Source organism: Lepidochelys kempii, chromosome 19, assembly GCF_965140285.1.
Source record: "Lepidochelys kempii isolate rLepKem1 chromosome 19, rLepKem1.hap1, whole genome shotgun sequence".
In the NCBI taxonomy this organism is placed as follows: domain Eukaryota; kingdom Metazoa; phylum Chordata; order Testudines; family Cheloniidae; genus Lepidochelys; species Lepidochelys kempii.
This window is the reverse complement of record NC_136398.1, coordinates 7,470,540-7,497,200: the sequence shown is the minus strand read 5'-3', so window position 1 is coordinate 7,497,200 and position 26,661 is coordinate 7,470,540. Positions and strand designations below refer to the sequence as shown.

Genomic DNA, 26,661 nt, shown 5'->3' with positions numbered 1-26,661 from the left:
TCAATGCCACCATGTCTCTGAAAAGCAAGGCAGAAGAGTTACAGTCTGAGCACCTGATAGGATAGGAGGCAGCACAGAAAACACCTTTTGAAGCCCTCTGCTCTCAGCCAGGCTGCATGAACGTGTATCAGAGCCCAACAGTATTTGAAGGACGGGATCTCTTTAAATACACTTTTTTCTGTCATTCAATCTGTCTTCTCTCCTTAGATGGGAGACCATTCCACAAATGTTTAATAATTTCATAGGGGCAACAATCAAAGCACAGCCCTCCTTGGTACAATTAACCAAATGTTGCTCTGGCTTTGTCCTTCCTCTCAACCTCAAGAAATTTAAAATATACCAGAAACCCGTGTAATGCCATCTCTAGACAGGCTGGCCACGCGTAACGCACTGGCATCATGCAGGGCTGCGGCTTTGGAACTTTGGCTGACCCGAGTCAGGTTTATTTTCACACCGGGGTTGGCGTGAGAGCCAAGGGAGACAAAATGTTTCTGTAGCTGATCCAATTCCTAGGTTTTGCCACTACCGCACAATACAGAAGCGCCTGTTTGAGCAATTGAGCATGATGTGTGACCCTGACAGTCCTCACAAAAAACTTCTCTTTGCTAGCAGGGAAAAAACGGTTTCTTCTGGTGCCGTAGCAACTAAACATACAAACTTGTGCAAAATGCTGTGGTCATTTCTTTCAATCTTTAAGATAAACAACAGAAGCAATTCAAAAGAGCGCTCTTAAGAGCTCTTCGGCTGCAAAGCGAGATCTTCCTGGGTTAGGATGGGTGCACACTGAATCTGAAAAAGCAAAGCAAACTGGTTAATACACACACAGAGATGGCATAGGCAGAGTGTTATTGAGAGCAACTGTTAATAAAAACATTACAGTATTAATAGTGTCTGGAGTGAAAAGGTCCATGCAATTATGTGGGCTGCGGGAACACAGCAGAGTATCAGGAGCTTGTGTGGGTGGCTGCTGTGTGACACGACATTTAGATATTATTCAAAGGGCTGTTCTCATGTGTCTACAGACCATTAACTGTGCAAGGAAAATGAGAAACTAGCAACACTGGTTATCATTCGGGTTGAACAATGCCAGTTTGTGCCATCATTTTCTGGTGTGGACCTTATAGGAACTAGGTTGAGTCCACTAAACCAATGCACATATGATCTCAGCTAGACTCAGGCAGGTTTCCAGAGCTGAAAGCCAAAGGGACTGACCAGCTGTCCCATCTAGAGCCCTCAAGAGCTTGGTTAGTTTGAATAAGGGAAGGCAAAGAAACTCAGTCCCTTGAAAGATGGGATGGGTAGGGTAATAGAAAGGAGCAATCGACTCTTTTCAAGAAATTCCTGCTGTGCCAGGAATCATTTAAAAGTCACACACCCAAAACCGGAACACAGAACGGCAAGTGTTTCACGGCATGTCCTTGAAAACATCTCAGTTAACAAAACACAACAGGCCTCATGACCTTCACCTCATCAGTCTGCTCCACTTGTCGGAGACAGACCTGCAGGACCTCCACCTGAGCTGCCACACGCTCGGAAAGGTCCCGGAAAGACTTCTGCAGTTCATTGAGCAGTCTCAGCAGCTGCCTGCTCTGTTGCGGGGTCAAGTCCTGGGCGTGCTCAGAGATAAAGAACTGAATGTCGAAAGCAGTTGCATCGAGCTCAGACTTGGTGTGAGCAAGGGGATGTTTCAACTCCTGAACAGAAGAGAGAAAAAGCTAGTCAGTGAAGTGAGTCCGGTTTGTGTGCACTTTCCTAAGCTGCTGTTTTTGGACATGATCCATGGGCAAAGAGAATCCTACGGCACAGAAGCAGAGAGATTTCAGCCAGATCTTCATCGAGAGAACAAGATATTTCAGGCACCCAGCGATACACGAAGAGCTTGTCTAAGTGAACACTTAGTTCGCGGCAAGCTGGGTTGTAAAACTACCCCGCACTAGCCTGCTGCAAATTAAGTGTCCAAGTGAAGCCACCTGCCAAGCACTAGAAGTTCTGTAAAAAGAAAAGGAGGACTTGTGGCACCTTAGAGACTAACCAATTTATTTGAGCATGAGCTTTCGTGAGCTACAGCTCACTTCATCGGATGCATACCGTGGAAACTGCAGCAGACTTTATATACACACAGAGAATATGAAACAATACCTCCTCCAACCCCACTGTCCTGCTGGTAATAGCTTATCTAATGTGATCATCAGGTTGGGCCATTTCCAGCACAAATCCAGGTTTTCTCACCCTCCACCCCCCCACACAAATTCACTCTCCTGCTGGTGATAACCCATCCAAAGTGACAACTCTTTACACAGTGTGCATGATAATCAAGTTGGGCCATTTCCTGCACAAATCCAGGTTCTCTCACCCCCTCACCCCCCTCCCAAAAACCACACACACAAACTCACTATCCTGCTGGTAATAGCTCATCCAAAGTGACCACTCTCCCTACAATGTGCATGATAATCAAGGTGGGCCATTTCCAGCACAAATCCAGGTTTTCTCACCCCTCCCCCCACCCCCATACACACACAAACTCACTCTCCTGCTGGTAATAGCTCATCCAAACTGACCACTCTCCAAGTTTAAATCCAAGTAAAACCAGAACATCTGGGGGGGTGGGGGGGTAGGAAAAAACAAGGGGAAATAGGCTACCTTCTGTAATTCTGTTCTGTAATGTACTTTAATCTACTCCTGTTCCAAAGCAGCTTAGATCAAAGCACCCGGACAATTTTTAGCACGCGGCAGGAGGGGCCGCACACACACTTTGTAAGCGGCAGGCTAGTGCGAGGTAGATGCATACCCCAGCTTCCCACCAAGTAAGTGTTTGTACAGAGAAGCCCTAACAGAAGCACGTACAGCAGCACACGAGTAAGACGATGTGTGGAAAGCAGCGGTTTCCCAAGTCTCCTCCTTTCTCTTTATACCAGACCTCCCAACACCTTTGGAAAAAACCCCTCCTGTCATTGGCATCCGAGTCAGAGCCAGTTTCTCGAGGCGTGTGCAGTGCAGCGCTGGAGATGTACCCAGATTCAGAAGCGACTGTTTATACTCTATATGCCAATCGCCCTCCAGCTTCCTCACTCTGCAGATCGTGGTGTAGCAGCAAAAACCACTCCTGGAGCTACCTCTTCTTCCAACACCTTAGCCCCCTGCCCCACACTGCTTGGGTCTCAAAAGCATAGCTCTGTGAGCCGTGAGGACAGCTTCCACTGACCAGTGTGAGCGCCACTCCCAAGAGAGAGTGGCACTCAGTAAAGGCTCCAGGTCGTGCTCTGGAGGAGATTGTGACTTTTTTTTTTTATTTATTTCCCTATGTTCTTTGAAGGGCTGAGCAGCAATAGGATGTTTTACTTGTTGCTGAGACAAAACAGGAGAAAAAAAAAACCCTTGGCTACTTTCACCTCTGCATGGCATCATTACTCATGCTCCCAAGAGCACAAGGACTGAAAAACAGGCTAGAATACTGGCATCTCCTTGCACAATAATTGACAAAGGGAAAGCCACAAAGAATCAAGGAGGAAGGCTGGATTAAAAGCAACCCCTGGAGGAGGCCACAGTTTGATCAGTCAGGATTATGGGTGTTGCTATGGCTACCTTATAGTGTTGCAGGCAGCAAGTCAAGCTGTTCCCTTCAGTTGCATGGTGGTAATCACTGCTGTCGAGAGATAATGCGGTATCGCAGACCCAGTTCTGCAGCTCTTCCAGTTTGCCCTCAAGCGTCTTATGCCGTGTTAAGACTTTAGCCTGAAAATGAAAAGTACTCTAATTAAAACCAGGCAACTAACGAAGGAATGAATGCAGAGATCTCTCAGTATAGGGTTGAAGCAGCAAAGGGAGGACAAAAGTCTGTTTGTGAGTTGTACCTTTTCAGTTTCTGCAGCACCACGCAGGTTTAGCAGCCAGGCCTCCAAGGCATCGCTCACTGAGCTAAAAGACTTCTGGAGGTTCTTGGCATCTTTCTCCAAGGCTTTCAGCAATTGTTCAGGGACTTCTTGGGGCTGGTTGGCCACAATCCACTTCACAGAGTCCAGCTCTTGATTCACTGGAGAGGACAGATCCTTCAGTTCCACATCCAGGACCTGAGGCAAGACACTATCTTTAAGTCCAAGACACAATGATTTCATACGCTCACTGCCAGCATTCACAGGGTACGCCTACACTGCAAAAAAAAAAAAAAAAAAAAAAAGCCAATTCTTGGCACTGAGTCTCAGACCCTGGGTCAACTGACTCATGCAGCATAGCAGTGTAGTCATTGGGCTCAGGCTGAGTGAGGGGGAGGGTCTCAGAGCCCAGCCCCGGTCCTAGCCCGAATGTCTACACTATCTGAGTCAACTGACCCGGGCTTTGGGACTCTATACCACGGGTTTTTTCTTTGCGGTGTAGACATAGCCACAGTAAAACAAAGGCTGGAAGAAACTGGATTCAAACAATCTGTGTATCTGCTACAATGATTCATTACCATCCACCAATTCATCCTACTATTCTCATCTGGCCAGGTTACAGTAATTCATTCCAGACAGCAAACCTAACTGTGAATTAAATGAATTTATTGTCTAAACATGGACGAAGACCTGAGCCAGAAAGAAAGATATCTTTTAGATCCCAGACTAAAGTTCCTCATCGTGCTCACAAGAGACAGTTAGCAGCTGCTAAAGCCCAGTGAGCCCGTGCATAAACCACCCTAAAAGAACTAACCCAGAGAGAAGAGCACTGGAGCTGGACTAATTTTAGTACAGTGCCCCACCCTGACCTCAGCCTGATGCAGCAGGTCTTGCAGCGCTTCTAAATTCAGCTCCGCCGGTTGAACCTGTTTAATTTTCATCTCAATATCTCGGAGCATGGACAGATAAGACACCAGCTTCTCATCATGTTCCAGACAAAGCTGCTTGCTGAACACAGTCTGCGGAGTCAAAAGACAAAACATACTTCAGATTTTGAGAGAAAAGTAAATCAGAATGAGATTATTTTAAAGAACTCTTAGCATTCTCTCTCTTTACAGCAATTTTCCACATTAGGGACTGCTCCCTTGCTAATCTTATCTACAAGATTTACTACGGAGAAATAAAATGTACTCTTTTTCCAACAAACCTTAAAAATAGCAACAAATCTGCAGTGTTATCATCCAACTGCCAAACAATGGGCTTATGTATCTGTCATTTATAAGTAATGTTCTCATAAAATATAACTGAGGTTCAAATGTTTCCCCCAATACATCACAGTTTCATTTGCCAAATCAACTCCAGCTACTATCTTCTGGGGCTGCAACTCCCAATAGGTGCTCTACATTCACTACCTTTATCCTTCTTGCTGTCAACTTTGTCCTAAATCATGCTCATTTATATCAAATACACATAAATACCCGGGAATTTAAAAAAAAACAACACAACATTTACCTTGGCTGGTTTTGTAGATTCTCTTGAAGGTTCTTGCCATCTCTCCCTGTCTGCCATAGTTAAGCGTGGTTCTTGATCACCGTTGCTGTCGTCTCTGGTTATTTCCTGGGGTGTCTTTCCTTCTGATTTGAAGGCTGTAGAGGACCTTGCTTCATCCATGGTGAACTCTGTGGTTGTTTCTTTCAGAGTCTGTTTCTCTAGTTCAGGGATTACAGAAGATTCTAGATCACCTGTGGATTCCTCTCCGGTAATTAACTCTGGAATTTTTCTCTCTGCAATACACACTGTGGTGGATACCAGATCTCTGGTTTCCTCTTTGGTCATTGTTTGGGGTATCTTTTCCTCTGATTTATCTGTTACAGAAGTGTCCTTGCCATTTCTGATCTCTCCGATTGTCTCTTGGAGCGCATCTCTCTTTGGGGCAATGGTGAATTTCTGATCACCTTTGATATTCTCTTTCAGGCCCAAAGCGGTCGCTTCCTTTTCTCTTTCAGGAACCTGTTTCTTGCTAATCTCTGTTTGCTTTTGTTCAGCAATGCTGCTCAGCAACCCACCAGCTGTTTTCTTGGTGGTGGTTTCACACGCTGATTCCTGAATACTTGAGATCAATTCCTCCTTGATCTTCCTCATCAACGTTTCTTTGGAATCTGGGATAGGAAGGGACTGTTTTTCCTTGGAAGATTTCCCTAGTTTAGTGGTTTCTCCTGGGATACTGATCTGCTTTGGATTCTTTATCTCAGTTTTCTTCTTTCCCATGGGTTTTAGATCAGCCTCACTCAACATTTCTGGAGCACCAAGACTTCTGATCTCAAGAATTTTTGCCTCTGGTCTCTGTGGTGTAGTTTCAGCATGCTTCACTGGTATTTCATCTACAGGTTTGTCTTCAATATGCTTATCACCAATTGCAAGCTTGAAGGTTTCCTTAGCGTTTATGTAGACTATTTCTTCCTCTCCTTGATCCACAGAAACTGATTCTTTTGATACTGCCTCTACTGCTTTTGACCCCTCCATTCTCTCATCTAAGTTTCTTTGATCTACTTCAGAAGCCATAGCTGTAGCTTCTGTCTTTCCCAGAACCCCATCTTTACTGAAAAAGGCTCTCTCTATTCCTTCTTTGTCCCCATCACTTTGATACATCATTTCACCAGCAAATGATTGCTCTCTCCCTGCCTCCAGTCTCTCTCTTTTCTCTTCTATCTCCTCAGCTACTTCTTCCCTCTTCCTCAATTTCTCTTTCCAGGGTTCCTGTGATCTGTTTTTCCTAATCTCTCTTTTCTGGGTCTTAAATGCTGGAGATACAGGCATTGTGGCTAATACTAAGGGAGGTTCAGGGGACAATTCAGCCTCTCCTAAGAGTTGACCCACTACACCTTCCTCTGAAGTTTCAGGAGGAAGTGATTTCAGCACCTCTTTTTTCATTATACTCATTGTCTTATGTAATCGATCAGAATCAGCATCTCCAGCTGCACTGTAGCCCATTGCTTCGCATCTAGCTTTGTGTTCATCATCATCAGTCATCTCCGTAGCAGGACTATCCATGGCCACACTTTCCTCTTTGGGTGTTCCATTTTGCAGTAGCTGCTGGGAGTGGCATTTATATTCTCTCCACTCTTCAGGATCAGATTTGTCATTGAGTATCCAAATGCCTTCCTGAACAGCCACAGTTAATTTTTGGCTGATTAGTCCTCTTTCAACAGCTTCCTTTAAGCTCTCCCCAATATTAGTGTCAACAATCCCTCCAGCCATCATCTGGTTCGATGCAATGATTCTCACCATTTCTTCATCCACCACTTCCCGTTCCAAAGCAGACATCAGAGACAGTCTTTTGCCCGTAGCACCATCCACAATGCCACCAGTGTCTGCTTGAGCCTGCAGTACTCTCAAGGTGGGCAACAGGTCTATTTCCCCCAGCTTCACAGCCTGAGCACACGTCAGAGCGTTCCCTGTCACCTTGTCCTTGATTGCTCGGAAAGGAACAAGCTCCAGATACCTTTGTCCAGATTCAATGTCAATTTTACATTTCTTTATAAATTCTGAATAGGGAATGATCATACAGCTCTCAGGATCTACAATTCCATGTTTCATATCGGAAGACAACACTGCCTTTTCCATAACTGGCTCAGATAACAATCCTTCCTTTACAGCTTTAGACAAAGCCAGCCTCTGTCCAGAAACAGGGTCAATAACACTTCCACTCAAAGCCTGTACTTCTTGGATTTCAGCGTGAAAGTCCAAGTTAATTAGCCCTAATGACACTGCCTTGGGTAAGGATACAAGCTCCTTTCTTTCTGGATGAACATACTGGTGCAGACACACACTTTCAGACTTTATGAGTTCTTTGCACAAGTCTTGATCAATCAATCCATGTTTCATTGCATTATTTACTGAAAGTCTCATTCCAGACATGTGGTGAATAATTCCTCCATCTGCTATCTGTTTGGTCAAGAGTTGAAGGGCTTTCCCTTTATTGAGAAGCCCTTTTTCAACCGACTGGACAATAGTTAACGGTTCTTTCGTTTTAGGATCCATAATTCCACATGTTTCAGCCTGTAATCCAATGAGTTTCTGTCTAGTTTCATCTTCAGCATCTTTTCCTTTAGAAGCTTTCTCTAACTTTATAAGTTCCTCTTGACTGGAGGGCTCGATCAAGCCAAGATTTAAAGCCAAAGTGACTGATATTTTTTTGCCTCGTTTCAAGTCAACAATTCCTCCAGTAACTACTTGTCCTTCTAAAATTCTCAATGCTGTTTCCTCATCCAGTAGGCCAACCTCAGCCGCACCCTTGACAGAGTAGACAATATTACTACATGGGTCGAGAACACCACTTATAGCTTTATCAGATGTGAGCACCTCATGCAGAAGTTTCTCATCCATCAGACCTTCACTAATGACTTCTTCGGTGGTTAACGATTCACATGTGTGAGAGTCGAAGAAGCCATTGAACATTTTCATTTTCTCCATCAGTTTAACAGCTGTGTGGCTGGACACTACACCACAAGCTACGGCTTCATTCAGAAGAAGATTCTTGCCCATCTGCTCATGGTATATACCTCCACCTTGGAGTTGCGCCACCAGATTTGTTAAAGTGCAGTCTTCTCCCACTTCCATGGAATGTTTGGGTAGCACAGAAGTTTCATGAATACGGAAATCAACTGATAAATCTTCCACATCCGTTTCTTCTACTTCCAATACTCTTGCGCTTTCAGTTTTTTCTGTTTCTCTTTCTTCCATTTGCTTCTCATCTCCAGTTTTAAGAGGCACGATTTCCTCTCTTTTCACTGATCTGTTCTTAGCTTTTTCCTTATTCAACAAATTCTTATCCATAATAGCTTGTGTCTCTATTTCAGATTCCACCCTTCTCTGAGTTTTCTCTTGCATGATTTGTGGTTTCTCAGTATTCTCTGATTCATCCACAGATATGTAGGTTTCTTTTCTCACACCATCTCTTACCATTTCAGGTGCTCTATCTTTGACTTCATCTATTAAAAATTTAGTACCACTGGAATCTATCCCCATCTCCACCAGCATTTCCTTTGCTTCTCTGGGCTTTATCTCAAAGCTGATTCTAATGGGGTCATTAGCAGATTCTGGCCTAGACAATTCTATTTGATTTCCACTCCTGGTTATAGTCAGCCTTTGTTCTCTTGCAGATTCAGCATCAATTTCACTCTGAATAGAAGTTTGCTTTGCAGAAATCTCTTCCTGTTCCTTCAGATTCAGAGTTTTTTCTTTATACGTTGATGGAAAACTTCCAATTTGTATCACTGGATTTTTATCATCTAGAGACGTATTTTCTGACACTTCTTTCTCTTCTTTCAAAGCGGTAAATTGAAACTCAAGTTGCTTCAAAGCCAAATCACTACAGGGCTCCCTTTCAGTAGTTGCACTCTCCCAGTCTCCTATCTCCTCAAGAACTTCCAGACCTTTGTAACCATCCTTGTTAACGTCCAACAGGTGAGTACTTGATCCATTTTCTTGAGCTTGTATAATGGCTTTAGTGAGATCATTTAACTCCCCATCGACTAGGAGCAGCTTGTGGCCATTGTGGATGTTGATATAGCTGTGGGTCATCAAATGGAATATCAGCCTATCATCATCACTCCTTAGTAGAGGGTGACTTTGGTCTTCATGACTCCCTCCTGCAGAGCCCACGCTCAGTTTGCTTCTGGCTGCAGAGCCTGCCAGCTGCATACTGGGCATCACGTCAGGTATGACGGTAGATTTTAGCTTCTTGGCAACATCTCTCTCCAAGATGCCATGCTCTGCTGCTTTCTTCCAGGTCAAGACCTCTGTGGTTTCTGGTATGAAGAGAGCCTTGATGAGTTGCCTGTTACTAAGAATCTTATGAGCCAATTCAGTGGACAGGATGCCCTGCTCTAGGGCATCTGCAACTGGGAGGATCTCGCCTGACTCGGGCCACAACAGCCCCATAAAGGACCAAAGGGATTCCAGGATCACCAGCGCAATCCTCGAGGCTACTAAATCTCTCTTTACTGCTTCATCTATTGTCAGTCTCTCTCCCGTGACAGTATCTATAATGCCACCTGTCTGAAGTTGTCGGATCAAGAGTGCACATGCCATATCCTGGTCAATCAAATTATGTCTCACTGCCTCGTCCACAGTCAGTCTGTGCCCCGTTCTAGGGTCTACAATGCCCCCAGCAAAAAGCTGGGCTTCCAACAGCCGCACAGTGACCTGCCTATCTATTAGCCCCTCCTGGACAGCACGGAAGATGCTCACTTTCCTACCTGATTTCAGGCTCACCATCCCACCTGCCAGCTGCTTGATGGGCAGCAATCTCAGGCCAGTCTCTTGGTGAATGATACATCGCTGCATTAGCTCAGTCAAGCTGATTTTCTTGGCTGTGTTGGGGTCAATCAAATTCCTGCAAGATCTCAGGCGAGAGGCCAGTTTTGAGTGAAGCTGAGTAGTTATGAGGCCTTCTTGAACAGCCTTTTCCAAGCTGATCCGGCCTTGACCTGAAGGGTCTAGAAAACCCCCTGTAACAAGGTGAACTTCTAAAATCTTCAGTCCAACATCCTCACTGATCTTTCCCTCTTCTACTGCAGAAACTGTGGGCAGAAACCGTTTTCCTTCCAAGCGAATTTGACGTATCAGAAGAAGGGTATCCTGCAGCTCCTGCAGCAGCTGGAGAGTCCTGGGATCGATGATGTCTCTTGCCAGGCCTTCTGCCAAAGAGAGCTTCTCGTTGGTCTCAGGAACGACTAGGCCAGACGTGATAACCTGAGCCTCCAGCAGTACAAGGCCTGTGTCCTGGTCTATGAGACCTTTCTGCATGGCACCAAAGATAGGGAATATTTCCACTGTGCCCAAGTCTATCACTCCCGCAACTGTGTCACATCCCTAAAAATGGAGAGAGAAAATAAAAATCAAATCAGAACCACAGAGGCTGCTAAAAGCAAACCATCATTTCGAGTAACTACAGTGCATCAAGTCCAGGGATGTCTCAGATTCCAGGACAAGGAAAAACAAAACAAAAAGCCTAAAAAGACTAGAGAGCAGATCCCAACGGGTATGACATGCAACGCCGAGTGCATCTGAGTGAGACGCTCATGTAAACAACTCTATATTTTCTAACTTGCATGTTGTTTTAGAGCTCATCTAGTCTCCTGTGCGGCATTTCGACACCCATCGTTACAACAACGCGGCAAGCGGCAAGCGGCAAACCCCCCAGCTTTCTAACGTCCCACAGAACGACCAGCAGATAGAGACAGACAGACATTTGGACAGACATGCACTTTAGCCTTTCAACACTTCAGTGCAAAAGGGGACGGACAATATGAACCCAGTTTTGTGCTCCCTATGAGGCAACAGGACAAAAGGAAAAGCACCTTCAGTGGTTCAGAAATCTCCCACTGGTGTGGTTGCCCCCATAGTGCCTGCCATGCAGATCTGCGGTGCCAGCCACCAACAGGAAAGAGGGAACCCCGTGGCAGATACCAGCTCACCAGCGACAGCAGACCGGCCGTGCACCAAAGGGCAGGGGAGTCACCTCTGCCCATGCAAGCCGGCTCTAGTGCAGCATTCTCTGGCACTGCCATCACAACTTCCCTCCCTGGAGTATTTCAGAAATGACCAACTCTCCAGTAGCTCAGGCCAGGCCTCGGGGAAAACATAGCTCCAGACTACACTAGGTGCCAGGGTGGAAAGCACCATGATCAGGACTGAGGCTCCAAAAATAGCACCCGCCTCAAGTATTTCTGGAAGGTCTTTTTTCTTGGTGTTATGAGCACAAGCAGGGGAATGCTCAGGAGGGAGCAGGATTCTCAAAGATGACGAAATGGGAATGAGCATCCCCTATAGTATGTACACCAGAGCTCCTGCTTTCTACACTCCCGTTGCTCAGGTATGAGAGCCTGGGACACTGGGAGATACCCCAGAGGGAATCCCATGCAGAGGGGAAATACGGGAATCTGGATTTTGTGAATAATGCAATCAGTTCAGTTCATATCTTTAAGACGCTCAAATTTCTGTTTGCAGACGTGTCCCCTTATAGTCCCATGAGAATGTTCAATAGGACGTGGCAGCTTCAATATGGTACCCACAAACACACCACTTCCAGCAAGTTGGTCTGGATTTACCCTCATGCTCTTTTTTACAGGGTGGATGGGGGGGAACTATTAGAAGGCTCTTAAACTCTCTAAGAGCACTGTCAGAACCCAGCATGCACATTCCATCCTCAACAAGCCACAGAAAGACAGAGGAAGAGAGAGAGGACATAAAAGGCTTTTACTTACCAGAGTTGCAGGGTGTGCCTTGAGCAGTTAAAGACAGAGCCTTATGGAGCAGCTCAGCCGTATCACACACACAGTGTAAAGCTTGGTGTTAGCGTCCAGCATGCGACCGTTTTGTTTTGCAAAAAAGAACCCCCCACGCAGGTCGTCCTCGTTCTGCTTTGTGTGGGGTGTGTGTTTAAGGTTCCGGAGGGTTAGTTAAACTTGTAAGCAAGGATGTCAGTTAATCGTAACAATACTTGACATGAAACACAAACTGTACAGGGACACATCATGCTCAATGTAGCGCGGGCTGCAGTTTTGCTTTGGTTTCCTCTTTTTAATTTGATACCCTTTCGCTGAGTCTCGGCTCTTTCCAGCGAGCAAATGTTAAAACTTCTCCATGGGCTCCCTTCTACAATGAAGCAACCATACCATGAAGCAATGATAGCCCTAAAGATACTCCCTCATACGGGCCAAGTATCCATAAGAGAAGCCCTAAAGTGCCTCTTATAAATAGTTCTAATCCCGTCCCACTTTTGGGCTTCACAGAGAGTGCCAATGACAGCTCTCCATGCTAACCTTGGTTAGCCGGGAGGCCACAAATCTGGGGGCCTGTCATAATTAGGAAGCAAAGTACACTCCTTTCAGCAAAACAGAAATGTAAAAGGAAACTGACACCCCCCAAATGTTTTCATGCTGTATAAATAAAACACAGCCAACTGTAGGGAAGACTTTTGTATGAAAGCATTTTTCTTTCTGCGGGAGGAGCGGGGAGAGGAAAGAATCCGCATCCCACTCGCTTTGGACCTGCAGGGCCATTTTTAGCTTCTTTTCTGGCAGCAGTGAGGTAGGTGGGATTAATGACATGACAATTTAACTGGGGAGAGTGCTACCTCTAAGCTCGGAGTCATTGCTGAAATGGCAGCATGACTTTTCTGCTGCTAGCAAAGTAAAAAAAAAAAAAAAAAAATCATCACTGGACCGAGACATCTGAACCAGGATAGAAATACGTCTCTTTAGATAGAAATACGTGTGCTTCATTTTTATGCATACAGCACTGAAAGTGTGGGAGTTTAGATTTCCCATAAATAAACTCAATGGCCTTGCCATCCTTTTCACTTGATCTGCTGGACTGGGACTTCACTATCTCCCATTTCAGTTTTGGCTATCACAAAATCATGTCCAACTTGGCCAGTGCTTCAAAATACAGGGAGCTAGCAAGCAAACACACAGAGATATCCATTGGACACATATATATACATTTACATACACATACAGGTATATCCATGAATGACTGAAGACAGCTAACACCAATAACAGAGGTGATAGGAAGGAACTTCAAACCCTTCCCACCTAGTGCATGAGTGTAACATGAAACGGAGATTGACAGGAACATTATCGGATGCAAATGGGAGATGGACAGGGGTCCAGCTACTCAGTCAGTGAAGGTTTCTCAGATTAGCTGAGGGTCTATCAAGCGGATGATGCAGGGCTGCATTCCACACAGAGAGGATCTCAATTTCCTACTATTCAAGGCAAGTCTACTTCTTAGTAGTGCATTCCACAATTTATGCCTGGAGGTGTGAAAAAGATTGCCCATACACCAGTCTCTATGCAGCCAATCTTCTGGCAAGAGACGTAATCAAAATGTCCTTGCAGGAAGTGCTTAATTTGTGCCAGGGCTGAGACCCGGCACCTCTGAGCTTGCTGCATCAGCTATGAATGTAAAAAAAATGCTGGAGCCCCAGCACCTAATTGCTTGAGCCCTGGCACCTCTCACTGCAAATTAAGCACCGCTTGCAGGTCTCACCCAGGTCCTACATGACTGTACGCTCTCTATTTTAAAAGAGCTGAAAGGATACCCCCATGGCCACTCTGTCTCCTTAATAGATCAGATGTCCACCTCCCTTCTTTCCCATTACAAGATTAAGTCAACTCTGTAGCCTGGGGATCAGCCCTGATTAACAACACTGCAGAGGAGACCCATCCCCTAACAACCTGGAACAGAATACGAAAGCCTCTTCTACTCAGCCTCCAATGACCAACTCAGCCCGGACCCCCGAGTGCAATGTATGGGACAAAATGGAAGAGTGGCTGATCATGTGAGATTAAGGACAAAGCAAACAGGCTGTGAATGGCCGGTGGTCATGAGACACGCAACCAAGCAAAGCCTCTTTCATGCCCTGAGGAAAGGTAACTCAGATCTATGCGATAGACGGGATGGGAAAAGGTACCTTGTGCTCCGTCTCCTGGGCCAGATGGCTCTGAAGCTGTTGGAACTGTTCCGCAGAGTCGCTGCAGAGCTGATGGTAAGTGTCCTTTAGGGCACTGAGTTGGGTGGAAATTTGTTCGTTCTCCTGGTCAGAAAGCCTGCAAGATGGGACAGGAAATCTCTTCATGGAGTCCAAGAAAGTGACATGCAGCTCCATGTATTTCAGATTTTCTCCTCCGAATACAAAATGGCAAGCACATAATGGAATCCCCTTCTCACACTGCTCATGCCTCAGCTGAAGGGTTAAGTGCATTGCCATGCCAGTCACACTCGGCTGAGCACAGGGACCGAATCAGGAATGAAACTAAGCAAAATAGCTGAGGTTTTGAATTACCAGGATGGGGTGAAACCCTCGCAAGAGAATTCAATGGTTTTGCATTCCATTTCAAATGCACAACAATGGTTCCATTTGGGGGGGGGGGGAGAGGGGAGTGACAGTATGTCGTTTTCCTATACAAAAAATGGGCCTATTTTCATTCACATGGTCCAATTTTCAAGCTAAAATCCACTAAATTATCAAAGCTCCTCAATTCTGTTCCCACTGAGGTGCATTTGTATATTTAAACACACAAGATTTGAATTTTTATGCTTCAGGGCAAAATGGGTCATTTTAGCCAAAAGCAAAGTTTCTGGGTTGTAAAATGGCCTGGAACAAAATTGGGAATCTCTATTGGGGCGAATTTTTGATAAAGCTTGCCATTTTCACATACACCTGGTCACCATTCACAACCGTCACCTGGATTCGAAGAATACCTGCCCACCCATGGAATCTCATCAGTGTGTTCGAGTAATCTGGCCATTAGAATAACTTGAGGTTAATTTCCTTTGTATTTACCATCACCTTTTCTTCTGACAAAGAGGTGTACTACCCTTCCCCACTCTCCTTTCTCTTATTCACCACTATTTGTATTGTACTCACTTGTGGCTATGTTTTGCAAGGAAGATCTGTGCAGTTTTGATGGCCTCTGAGACCTGCTCTTTCCTTGCAGCCAGCTCCTCATTTAGAGCCTGTTGAGAACAAGAGGAAAGCTAAATTCCAGGTTGGAAAGAAGGGAAGCAATTCCCCTGAGGTTACAGCACATGCTCAGTGTTACACAGGAAGCATTAAGGTTGCTTTCCTTCAGTGGTTTTGGAAAGCTCAGTTGGAAATAGCAGGATAATGTAGTTTTAGTATGTATAACAGCAGTATGAAAATGACTAAGTACAGGTATTATGCACATATCAGAGAGAGGGAGGGACACAGGTCTCCTGATTTACCTGCTGCTCCGAGATGGATTTCTCAATGTCTCCCAGCTCTTTGCTCTTGAGTGGACCAGTCCTGACTTGCGTGCTCTGTTTCAAACCAGAGACCCAGCCCAGGAGTTCTTTCACCTTGTCCACATGCTCCTGCTTCTCCTCCTCTACTGCTTTCTACACATGGGGGAGACAGGAAAATATCGTGCATTAATGTACAGAGGGGCCCAGAATTACTGCAGCCAGAGCCCAGCACCAATCAGGCATATAGCCATTTGGTGGAAGGAACTGAAATATGCTCTAACCAGGAAACGGGAAGGGGGTCTGAAGCAGAGGAAGAATCACTGGCAGAAAATGACCACTGGGCCTGGGAGTTCTGAATGTATTAATTATGACTTTAGAATCACAGAATCGTAGGGCTGGAAGGAACCTCAGGAGGTCTCTAGTCCGGTCCCCCACACTCACGGCAGGACTGAGTATTATCTAGATACTACCCGACAGGTGTTTGTCTAACCTGCTCTTAAAAATCTCCAATGATGGCAATTCTACAACCTCCCTAGGCAATTTATTCCAGTGCTTAACCACCCTGACAGTTTTTCCTAATGTCCAACCTAAACCTCCCTTCCTGCAATTGAAGCCCATTGCTTCTTGTCCGATCCTCAGAGGTTAAGAAGAACAATTTTTCTCCCTCCTCCATGTAACAACATTTTATGTACTTGAAAACTGCTCTCATGTCCCCCCTCAGTCTTCTCTCCTCCATACTCAACAAACCCAATTTTTTCAATCTTCCCTCATAGGTCACGTTTTCTAGACCTTTAATCATTTTTGTTGCTCTACTCTGGACTTTCTCCAATTTGTCCACATCCTTCCTGAAATGTGGCACCCAGAACTGGACACCATACTCCAGCTGAGCCCTAATCAGCACAGAGTAGAGCAGAAGAATTATTTCTCCTGTCTTGCTTACAACACTCTTGCTCATACATCCCAGAATAATGTTTGCTTTTTTTTTTTTTGCATCAGAATTACACTTTCACTCATCTTTAGCTTATGATCCACTATCACCTGCAGATCCCTTTCCGCAGTACTCCTTCCTAGGCAGTCATTTCCCATTTTGTACTCCACTGATTGTTTCTTCCTACGTGGAGCACTTTGCATTTGTCCTTATTGAATTTCATCCTATTTTCTTCAGACCATTTCTCCAATTTGTCCAGATCATTTTGAATGTTGATCCGATCCTCCAAAGCACGTGCAACCCCTCCCAGCGTGGTAACGGCTGCAAACTTTATCAGTGTACTCTCTATGCCATGATCTAAATCATTGACGAAGATATTGAACAGAACCGGACTCAGAACTGATCCCTGTGGGACTCCACTCATTTTGTCCTTCCATCTTGACTGTGAATCACTGATAATTACTCTCTGGGAACGGTTTTCCAATCAGTTCTGCACCCACTGTATAGTAGTTCCATCTAGGTTGTATTTTCCTACTTTGTTTATGAGAAGGTCATGCGAGACAGTATCAAATGACTTACTAAAGTCAAGATCTACCATATCTACTGCTTCCTCCCCGTCCACAAGGCTTGTTACCATGTCAAAGAAAGCTATCAGGTTGATTTGCCACGATTTGTTCTTGACAAATCCATGCTGACTGTTACTTATCACCTTATTGTCTTCTAGATGTTTGCAAATTGATTGCTTAATTATTTGTTTCATTATCTTTCCAGGTACTGAAATGAAGCAGACTGGTCTGTAATCCCCTGGCTATCAAATATCCTTACTTCCTCTTCTTCCAGCCGCCGGAGAGCATCGCTGATGTACTTCACGTGCTGCGTGGTTAACGTTACCAACGCTGTATAGCGAGTCCGTAAATCCATGAACTAAAAATAACAAACAAAAAAACAAACCACCATGCGTCAGTCGGAACTCTGGCTTATACAACCACAGTACTTTACAGGGTGAGAAATGGATACAGAACCTCTCATTTGGAAAGATCCCCAAGCACTTCACAGACTAGATACGTTACAGTACCACTGAAATGCAGCAACTCTGAGACGGAGGGTGGCAGCCACCTGACGCACTGCATGCTGCACAACAGCGAGGGGGGAGGGGAAGTTTTGGTCGAGGACACTGGGGAAAACCTTCTACTCTTATAAAAAGACCATGGGATCTTTAATATCCACACGGAGCAGACGGGACCTTGGTTTTTAAAGGTCTCATCCAAAAGATCCACACACAGTATACTGCATGGTACTCTGTTTATTTACCTTGGAAGGATGAAGGGCTGAGTCGACCCTGTTGGGATTTGAACCTGTGGTTCCAAGGAGTCTAGGTATTTCATACCTGAAGCTTAGAGCACTAAGCCATCCTCTCTGGCTAATAAAAAAAACAGTGAGGGTGGAAATTTTTATATAAGAGTTCAGCAGAAAGGAGCTATTTTCACAGACAGGCCGCTCGTCTGTCTTCTAGGAACAGAGGAACCTCTCCCCACTCCTCTCCCATGCAAGGCCAGGCAGGCAGGCAGGCTGCTTACCTCTTGAGTGATCGCATCCGAGGAGGAAAGCATGCGTCTGCGTTTCATGGGAGATTTCTGCTGTGATTCCACAAACGCCCTGTATGTCATGAGCTGCAGCTCATAGTCCTGGAAATAAAAGAAAGCGGGGTGTGGGGGGGGGGGAGGATTTTGAATTGTTACCTATTTATTCTAAGATTGGCATTTTCAATTCTCTCCACACACAGAGCCAGAACACCAAAGCCAACAATAGAGGAGTTTTGCCTCTCTCCTGGCTTAGGAGAACGGAATATGCAGGCAATGATTGTGCAGTTGACACCAAGCTCTCTGTTCGCCTCGGATTTAAGAAACATGTCATTACCTTGACAGCAGCAGAGTACTGCTGTGAGAATTTCTGACACTGGTCCAGCTTGGCTTGATTTCTGTCGATTACCACAACCAAAGCCTTTGACAAAAAAAGAAAAAAAAGAAAAAAAGATTTTTTCCCCCCTGCCTTTTAAATGAAATTTTCCACTTATTTCCTCTTTGACTCCTGACCACGTCACTTTCATATTGAACTTGTTCTCTAGAGTCCTCCAGCAACAGAACATTCCTGCCCTTCCATCTGCCTATACATTAAAGAGACACTATGCAAGGTTTGTGATCCTCTAAGTCTGACCTCCTGTATAACAGACCATAGAACTTCCCCAAAACAATTCCCCAAGCATGTCTTTTAGTAAAACAACTAGTCTTGATCTAACACTTGTCAGTGATGGAAAATCCACCTTGACCCTTGGTCAATTGTTTCAATAGTTAATTATATTCACTGCTAAAAATTTATACCTTATTTCCAGTTTGAATTTGTCTAATTTCAACTTCCATGTATTGAATCATGTGAGATCTTCCTCTGGTAGATCAAAGAGCCCATCATTAAATATTTGTTTCCCATGAAGATAGCTATAGACTGTCATCAAGTCACCTCTTAACCTTCTCTTGGTTAAGCTAAACAGATGGAGCTCTTTGAGTCTATTACTTTAAGGCATGCTTGTTACTCCTTTAATCATTCTTGTGGCTCTTTTCTGAACCTTCTCCAATTTATCAACATCCTTCCTGAATTGCGGGCACCAAAACTGGATTAGTATTCCAGAAGCAGTCGCACCAGTGCCAAATACAGTTGTTAAAAAAACGCTCTTCTCCTACTCAAGATTCCCCTGTGTATGCATCCCAGGATCGCATTATCTTTTGGCCACAGCATCACATTGGGAGCTCACGTTCAGCTGATTGTCCACCATGATCCCCAAATCCTTTTCAGAGTCACTGCTTCCTAGGATAGAGTCCCCTATTCTGTGAGTATGGCCCACACTCTTTGCTCCTAGATGTACACATTTACATTTAACAGTCTTAAAACACGTATTGTTTGCTTTCACCACGTGATCCAGATCATTCTGAATCAATGACCTGTCCTCTTCTTTATTCACCTCTCCCCCACAAGTCTGTGCCCTTTGCACACTTCATCAGTGATGAATCTCTATAATCTGCATAAGCCCTCCTGACACTTAAAGATTCTTTGCTATGATGAAGTGGCTTATATTTCTTGTTAAACAGCCATTTTAATTTCAGCTCTTTCAGTACAGAGAAGAAGACATCAGTGTTTGTCAAACAAGAAACACCCAATCAATAGGGGGAAAACGTTGTCCTTTCTTTAAAGCCCATTCAGAGTATTTATTTTCTGCTCACGGAAGGAGCTGGACTAAGACCAGTGAAGACACACAACTTATTTACAGAACAGGTACAGGGGCATGCTTCTCCCACAACGTCCCACCATGCCTCAGCACTTCCAGGAGTGGAGAAGGTAGCTCAGCCTCTGTGGCCATTTTACAGAGATGAGAAGGGAGTATTATCTAGATCTCTCTCTTCCTTAAGTACTGTAGCATGAGCGCTTCACCATCTTTAATGCATTTATTCTCACCGCACCCCTGTGAGGCAGGGCAGTGCTACTATCCCCATTGTGGGGATGCGGAACTGAGGCACAGAGAAGCTAAGGCCCAGATTTAAACCCCTAACTCCACTGAAATCAATGGAAGTTACGCACCTAAATACCTTCAAAAATCTGTCCCTGAGTGACTTGCCCAAGGTCACCCAGGCAATCTGTGGTGGAGCAGAGGGTTGTACCCAGGTCTCCCATGCCCCAGGCTAGCACCCTAACCACTAGCCCTTTGTTCCTCGGTGCCTCGGATGGAACCACTAGGCGCTACCAGGAGACCACAGGTGAATGAACTGCTGACAGTGGTAACATTCAGTTATTACCCTTCTGGGGGGCCAGCTGCTCTGGTAAGCTATAGATGAATGCACACACATTATTGCATATCCCGGGAGTCATTCAGCCCTTAAGAGAACAAAGATTTGAAGCTGACAAGACAAAAGATTTATTTAAAAAAACAATACTTGTCCAACTCCTTTCAGCAACCCTATTCCAGTTAGAAAAGCACCATTTTCTCTCTCACCGTCTGCTGGCTCAGCTGCTCAGAGAGCACTTTGCTGTCCTCTGCTTGCCCAGGTTTCATCAATTCCTGCTGGGCAGTGGTCTCCTCAATCCACTGGATCAGCTCTCCGTGACACTCCCTGTAATCCCCCAGCACCTCCTGGATACTCTCCAGATCTGAACAGCTGAAAGGACCAATGCAAAAAGGAAACCATCACCAAACTCAAATCATTGCATCAAAACAATGGCTCCAGGTCCAGCCACATGCAGAGAAACCGCTAAAGCCGATACTTCCCCGGGGATATTTATAGAAGCCACAGGTACAGCTCTGCAGGACAGGGAGCATGAGGGGTGTTTCCAGCCAAGCTATGGTTTGTTAACGGTGACAATGTCTCCAACCAGTAAAGATCCAGATCAGAACTGAAAGGGGTTCCACAGAATCAGCCTGGCAAAGGTTAGCAGCTGCTAAGGGAGCTGTAGGATAGGCCGGGGATGTTAAAGCAGGGAAAGAGAGTCAAGAACTCAAAAGATGGAGTTGCAGAAGCAGAAGAGAGAAAGAGAACGAAGTCCTGCCATTCCCTCAGATGGGAATAGTTCCTATATTTAATGGTGGCATTTGCCACCCTGGCTGCGAGCAGAAGTTACAACTGGAAAAAGGCCATTGCTATTTCCAAGTCTGGCACAAGCTTCCATCAGAGGCACAGCCAGCAAAGCAGCAAGCACAAGAAGGGAGTGACTCACCGGGTTTCAATCTGAGAGCAAACTCTCTGCCAGCGATCCCACAGCTGGGCTCCCTTCTCCTGGTACCGCTCTAGGTCCATGCTGCGCTCTTGCTTCAGACGATACAGCTGCTCTCCCGTGATTTTAGCCTTTGCCACATCCTCTTCCAACGTCGAGAACACAGCGCTCTTGTTCTTCGCATCACTGAGCCATTGCTTTAACAAACAACAAGACAGCTAAATCCATATTACCACGACCAGAAAGTTTAGCTGCATTTGCTGTTGCGAATGTACAACATGGAATTCTCCAATCAAACGTAAGCAGCTAAATGTACAGAACAGTGAAGACAGGAGAAAGAAATATCTAGCTCTGCCTTGCGTTGCCCTGTGGAGTTTAGGAACAATGATCAGCTCCACCATCTGGCTGGATCTAGGACCAGGAGGTGCAAAATGTCGGGATCCGTAGCCCAGCCCAGAGCAAGTCATAACGGTGCATTTGGCATCGCAGAGTTACGCACGCTGCGGCTGCCAAGTGCAGTTAGCACCAGCCGTGCAAAAAAGCCAAGGCAGCTGTTCTGCCTACAGTTCACAAAGCAGTAAGGATTTTGTCGACTCCATTAAAGCCTCCAATCACTCACCAACGAGCAGGTGGGGTGGACCACAATGCAAATTCCGTAAGGAAAGGGGAGAGTGCCAGAGCTCAAGCCTGGAGTGATGGTAGTTTCTACTGGATGCTATTGGAAGCATAATGTTACCAACCTGTAATGTGGCTCTGTGAGACTGAATAGCTGTTAGATCAGCAGGGACTGCCTCCTCTTGGCTCAGTTTAACTTCATATCCTTTGACCAGGGACTCTGCTCCTTGGGTACTACGAACAACAACATCCACCGTCTTTAACCTATCGTGTAAAGACAAGAAAGAAACGTGACTTCTCGAACTGAGGATATTCTGTATTGTAAAGTCATTTGGATCATAAGCTGCAGAGAGGAACAGAACAGCTCGCTCTGGATCATACCCAACATTCACATTTGAATAGCAGGAAGAGAGATCCATAATGGAATCTAGATTCTCAGGGGAGAAGCCAGTGAACACAAGCCCCTGTATATGCCCCTGAAATTCTAAAACACCTTCAAGTAAAACGGAAGGGATCAAACAGAACAGAACACAGAAGCAGCATAATCTAGTGGTCTGAGTTCTAGGATGAGAGCCTGGAATACCAGCATTTAACCCCAGTTCTAACAGCAACTCCAAGTCACTTCATCTCAGCGTTCCCATCCCCAAAGTGGGAATAATTAGTTACTTTTGTACAACACTCTGAAAGGGAAAAGTGCTATATAAATGCTACGTGTACTTACTGCTTACCTCCCTCATGGGCTATCATGAGGATTAGTGCTTGGGAAGTACAAGCATAGTAGGGATACTATTGGCAAGCAAACTACAGATACCAGCTCTAAGGATCACCCTTAAAATAAAGCCCAGTGCGAAGCAACCTCAATGTTCCCAGTACATATTGTCTGGCCTTCAATTAATAAGTTGCCAGAGAACCTGTTTTTGTTGGTGTTTTGGGAGGTGCCTTATTACAGTTTTCACGGTGTATCTCAGAACAAGAAATGCATGCTTGGCTGTGTCATGTTAGGGTCCTACAGCAGTGAGTCAGTGAGAACTCCTCCATCCTTCCCTGTTCTTTGCTGGCCAATATTGTTTCATTGGTTCCTTGCACTCCCTCATCTGCCTGTCTGTATCCGTTAGTTGTCTCTTGTCTTATACCCAGCCTGTAAGCTCTTTGGGGCTGGAACCATATTTCTGTTTTGTTTCCATAGAGCCTAGCACAACGAGGTCTGGTCCATGCCTATGGCTACTAGGTGCTAAATAATAACAACTTCTTAGGCAGGGTCACCCTTGTCAACTGCCTGCTTTTTTCAGCTCTTGATTGTGCTGATGAGAAGTTCGGATGTAATAGCACTGAACATAGCAAGCTGTAATAGCAAGAGGTGTTCTGTACATTTTTCCCACCCAGCTCTGACAATGCACCTCAACCCTGACCTACAATGGCCCTGGGTATTCCAGCCCTGCACCAACTTCCACCCCCACGTACTATACCCCCAGCCACATAACACCTGATCACAGATTGTTCATCATGGTGAATTTTGCCAGACTGATAGCTCAGCTTGAACCATTTCCCAGTTGAATGCTGTATCTGAAACCCAGCTGTCTGGAGCACTGAGTCACCTCAACACTAACACTTAAATATTCTGGAGCACCACTGCCTGGCACCCCTTGCAGCTCTTGAATTTGCAGCATCTCCTAGACATTCCTAAGCCCCATTCAGAAGCATGAGAGCAATTCCCACCCTCACCCAGTTTCAGAGAAGGGAGCCATGCAAATTCTGCCCATATAGAATTCTCTCAACTCCAGAAAATAGGCATGTTCTGACTCACTTATCCAGGTAGATGGAAGAAAGTCCATACACGTGATCCATCTTCTCTACCAGTAGATTGAGCTCAGAACGCAAGTGTGGGGCACTGGACCCAGTTGGAGACTTGTGTAGGAAGCTGTCACATTTCTCAGAAACGTGCTGCAAGTCGGACTTCAAGTGCTGTAAATCCTCCTGCATACGCTGTGTGGAAACAGAGAATTAACATCAGAATAAAGTGCAGACACTCAGGAGACAGAAGCAAAAGTGAACAGGATAAGATGCAGGAGCGCCTGGTATCAGACATTTCCAGCTTAAAATTCTATTTAGCAGAATCATTTCAAGTCTAAATGGGCTTGTAAATTCTGCAGAATTCACCATTTTCTTCATTCCTTTCCATTATCAGATCAGGATGCTCTGGTCTCAGTGGGTGCAAAGGCCACCTGCAGTCAGTGCTTTGGAAACTGTTGCTTTTTATAACTTTTTAAAGAAGGAAGACTTTATGCAATGGATGTTTGCCCAGCCAGCCTATGAAAAAGGACATAAAAAGGAGAGAGATCTTTGCAGATTTCTTCCGGGGGTTTATATTTCTCCTCAAGTGGCCGCCCAGTGGACTGAGGGATAGGCCCAGGTTATATGACCATAGACATTTTCCCCTTGGGGATCTGAAGCGAGGAGACATCATGGGGTGGGTGAAGGTGTAAAATGCAAAAGGGCGGCGAGACAAGAGAACAAAAAGATACCTTCATTGTCTTTCTGACCTAAGAGTAAAACGTTCCATCTACAAGATTGCTATGTGAAGCAGGTGAAGATGAGAGGGGAGTTCCCTATATGAAATTTATGCCAGGGTATCAATGACCTGTGAAGCAGTTCTCTTAAGACCAACAGTGGGTTCCCTCAAACACTACCTTCCTTCAGGAAGTACTGACCTCCTGCTCTGCAATGTGGAAGGTGTTTTCCTGGATAGCATCACCGTCTGTTCTGGTGCTGCTTGGAGCCTGGATTCGCCTCACTAGTCTCTGTTCACACTCCTCCAGGCGCAGACGGATGTTCTTTAGCTCAGAGAGATATGCCCTGGCAATGGTCTCATCTTTGTCCTCTGTTAAGTGACAAACATACCAAAAAAAAAAAAAAAAAACCACCTAGGATTAGTCTCTATTAGGAACCATAGACCCAAGTGGCTGCATTATTCTGCCCAGAGAGAAGCGAACACAGAGGTCTCTACTCAGATGGAAACCAATTTTGCCAAAGGCCTGTCAAGAGATGTGAGGACCTAATGTTTAACCACTGGCAGCAAAGCAAGGACCCCACTACCCAGATCTAATTGGCACCATTTGCCAGTGCTATTTCTCCCCAACAAAAGCCGCACATTCGAATGAACAGCAGAGAAGAGAACAGCCATTTGCAAAGCTAACACTCACAAGCTAGTCTAAAAATTAAGAGCACCTGTAAATCCCTTGTCTCTATCAGCCCCCACAGCTCCATGTCAGTCTATTAACCCTTCCAGCTCACCCTTCTCCATGGACTCCAGCAGATGTTGGAAGTGCTCCTTGCAGGACTTAACTTCTTCCTCCAAGCATAGCCGATCAGCCCCAGAAAAGAGCTCTGAGTCCTGGCTGTCGTGCAAGAAGTCCTCATAGTGTGCCTGGAGGCTCTTCATGGCTTGCTGGCACTCTCCTTGGGCCAGAGATCTCAGCTGTGGAAAACCAAAGACTAACTAGAAGGAACCAGGCTCCAAACTGCCCTGACCAAGCTCCCAGTTACTGAAAATTACCCGGATGCTTCCCCCATTTCTCACACACAGCAGTAAACATTAATTCACACGCTCCTTTCCTAGCAAGCATCTTTTCAAGGGTGACAATCACTGCCAGGCCACCCCTGGAGCCAGATACTAGTGAGTCTCCCCTTCTCGGACAGGACAGCTCTTCTTGTCACGCTATGCTGCAGCACGGCCTCTGCCTTGCCTGGGTTTTTATCTCGCTCCCCCGCACTACAATAATCTTTATTGCCTGAACAGAGCTCTCCCATGATTTCAAGGAAAGATATTATGAGGAGTTCGCTTTCCCTGGATCTTTCTTCTGCTTCCTCATTCCTCTCACCTCCACCTCTGTTCACTCCTAAGTAAAAAGGAGCATCCATCCTAGGACACCCTAGCTGATTATAGCTCAGGAGCAAACAGCTGACGCTACAGTCATTGCACCTTTCTCTCTTTGCTCTGTCAGACTGTCTTACACTCAGGCTGATCCCTCAGTTGCCCTAACCCTTCACCCTTAAATCATCTCTTACTATTTTCCTTGTATTCCCTACCCAGGCGAGGAAGCCTTGGCATCCTTTCCAACTCCAGCCAAGCGGCTGGGACTACACTTCATGCCAAAGCAAGTTAGCTTTCAACATTGCTGGAGAAGACCAGCCTACACTGCAGTGACACGGACACGAGGATTTGTTGGGATGCTTTGTATGGTACCTTCTCCATATTCCAGCCTTGCACCAGGGCAATGTCCTTCCGCAGGTAGTTCCAGGAGATCAGGCTCTTCGTGTTCACATGGAGCTGGTGCCAGAGGGCCATCACCTTCTGGTACAGCTGTTCGACCCTACGACAGGACAGCAGTTCCATCACTACCCAGCTCCCCCAGCATGCTCAGTTACGCATGGAGCCAGGCCTGTGCTTATTCAAATTCAGCCTTTAACTTTTAGCTCATTAAGATAACAACCCAAGGTCGAGCCTAACCGAGTAGAACGAATAGGAAGGCTTGCAGAATGCCCTGATCAGAATCAGATGGGAGCCTTATATCTCTCTCATTCACATGCATTAGATCCTCACTGGGGAATCCCCCCCTCCTGCGTGTTGCCATCTCCAACCACCCAGAAATATTACATCGCGTGTTCTTGTGGAATTAGCAGCAGGAGCACTGGAAGAGCTGCCTCCTCTGCCAGGCA

At 45.5% G+C, this 26,661-nt stretch overlaps 1 protein-coding gene across 9 annotated transcripts in view; it reads right to left on the bottom strand.

Annotated features, from left to right (window-relative positions):
* MACF1 (microtubule actin crosslinking factor 1) overlaps positions 1-26,661 on the bottom strand; it is a 257,658-nt gene that overhangs the window by 96,571 nt on the left and 134,426 nt on the right. For 4 of the 9 annotated variants that reach the window (XM_073317698.2, XM_073317700.2, XM_073317701.2 and 1 more), the window contains exons 25-37: positions 26,189-26,315; positions 25,237-25,420; positions 24,654-24,823; positions 23,750-23,928; positions 22,071-22,209; positions 21,334-21,527; positions 20,615-20,777; positions 18,493-18,576; positions 18,153-18,260; positions 17,401-17,499; positions 15,648-15,800; positions 15,310-15,398; positions 14,353-14,488 (exon numbers count right to left, since the gene is read on the bottom strand). In XM_073317698.2, coding sequence (XP_073173799.2) covers positions 14,353-14,488; positions 15,310-15,398; positions 15,648-15,800; positions 17,401-17,499; positions 18,153-18,260; positions 18,493-18,576; positions 20,615-20,777; positions 21,334-21,527; positions 22,071-22,209; positions 23,750-23,928; positions 24,654-24,823; positions 25,237-25,420; positions 26,189-26,315 — 1,825 coding nt within the window. Of the gene's footprint in view, positions 1-1,460; positions 1,695-3,582; positions 3,733-3,851; positions 4,068-4,738; positions 4,889-5,381; positions 10,746-14,352; positions 14,489-15,309; positions 15,399-15,647; positions 15,801-17,400; positions 17,500-18,152; positions 18,261-18,492; positions 18,577-20,614; positions 20,778-21,333; positions 21,528-22,070; positions 22,210-23,749; positions 23,929-24,653; positions 24,824-25,236; positions 25,421-26,188; positions 26,316-26,661 lie in introns of all 9 variants that reach the window. The other 5 variants (XM_073317697.2, XM_073317693.2, XM_073317695.2 and 2 more) reach the window with 2 other exon arrangements.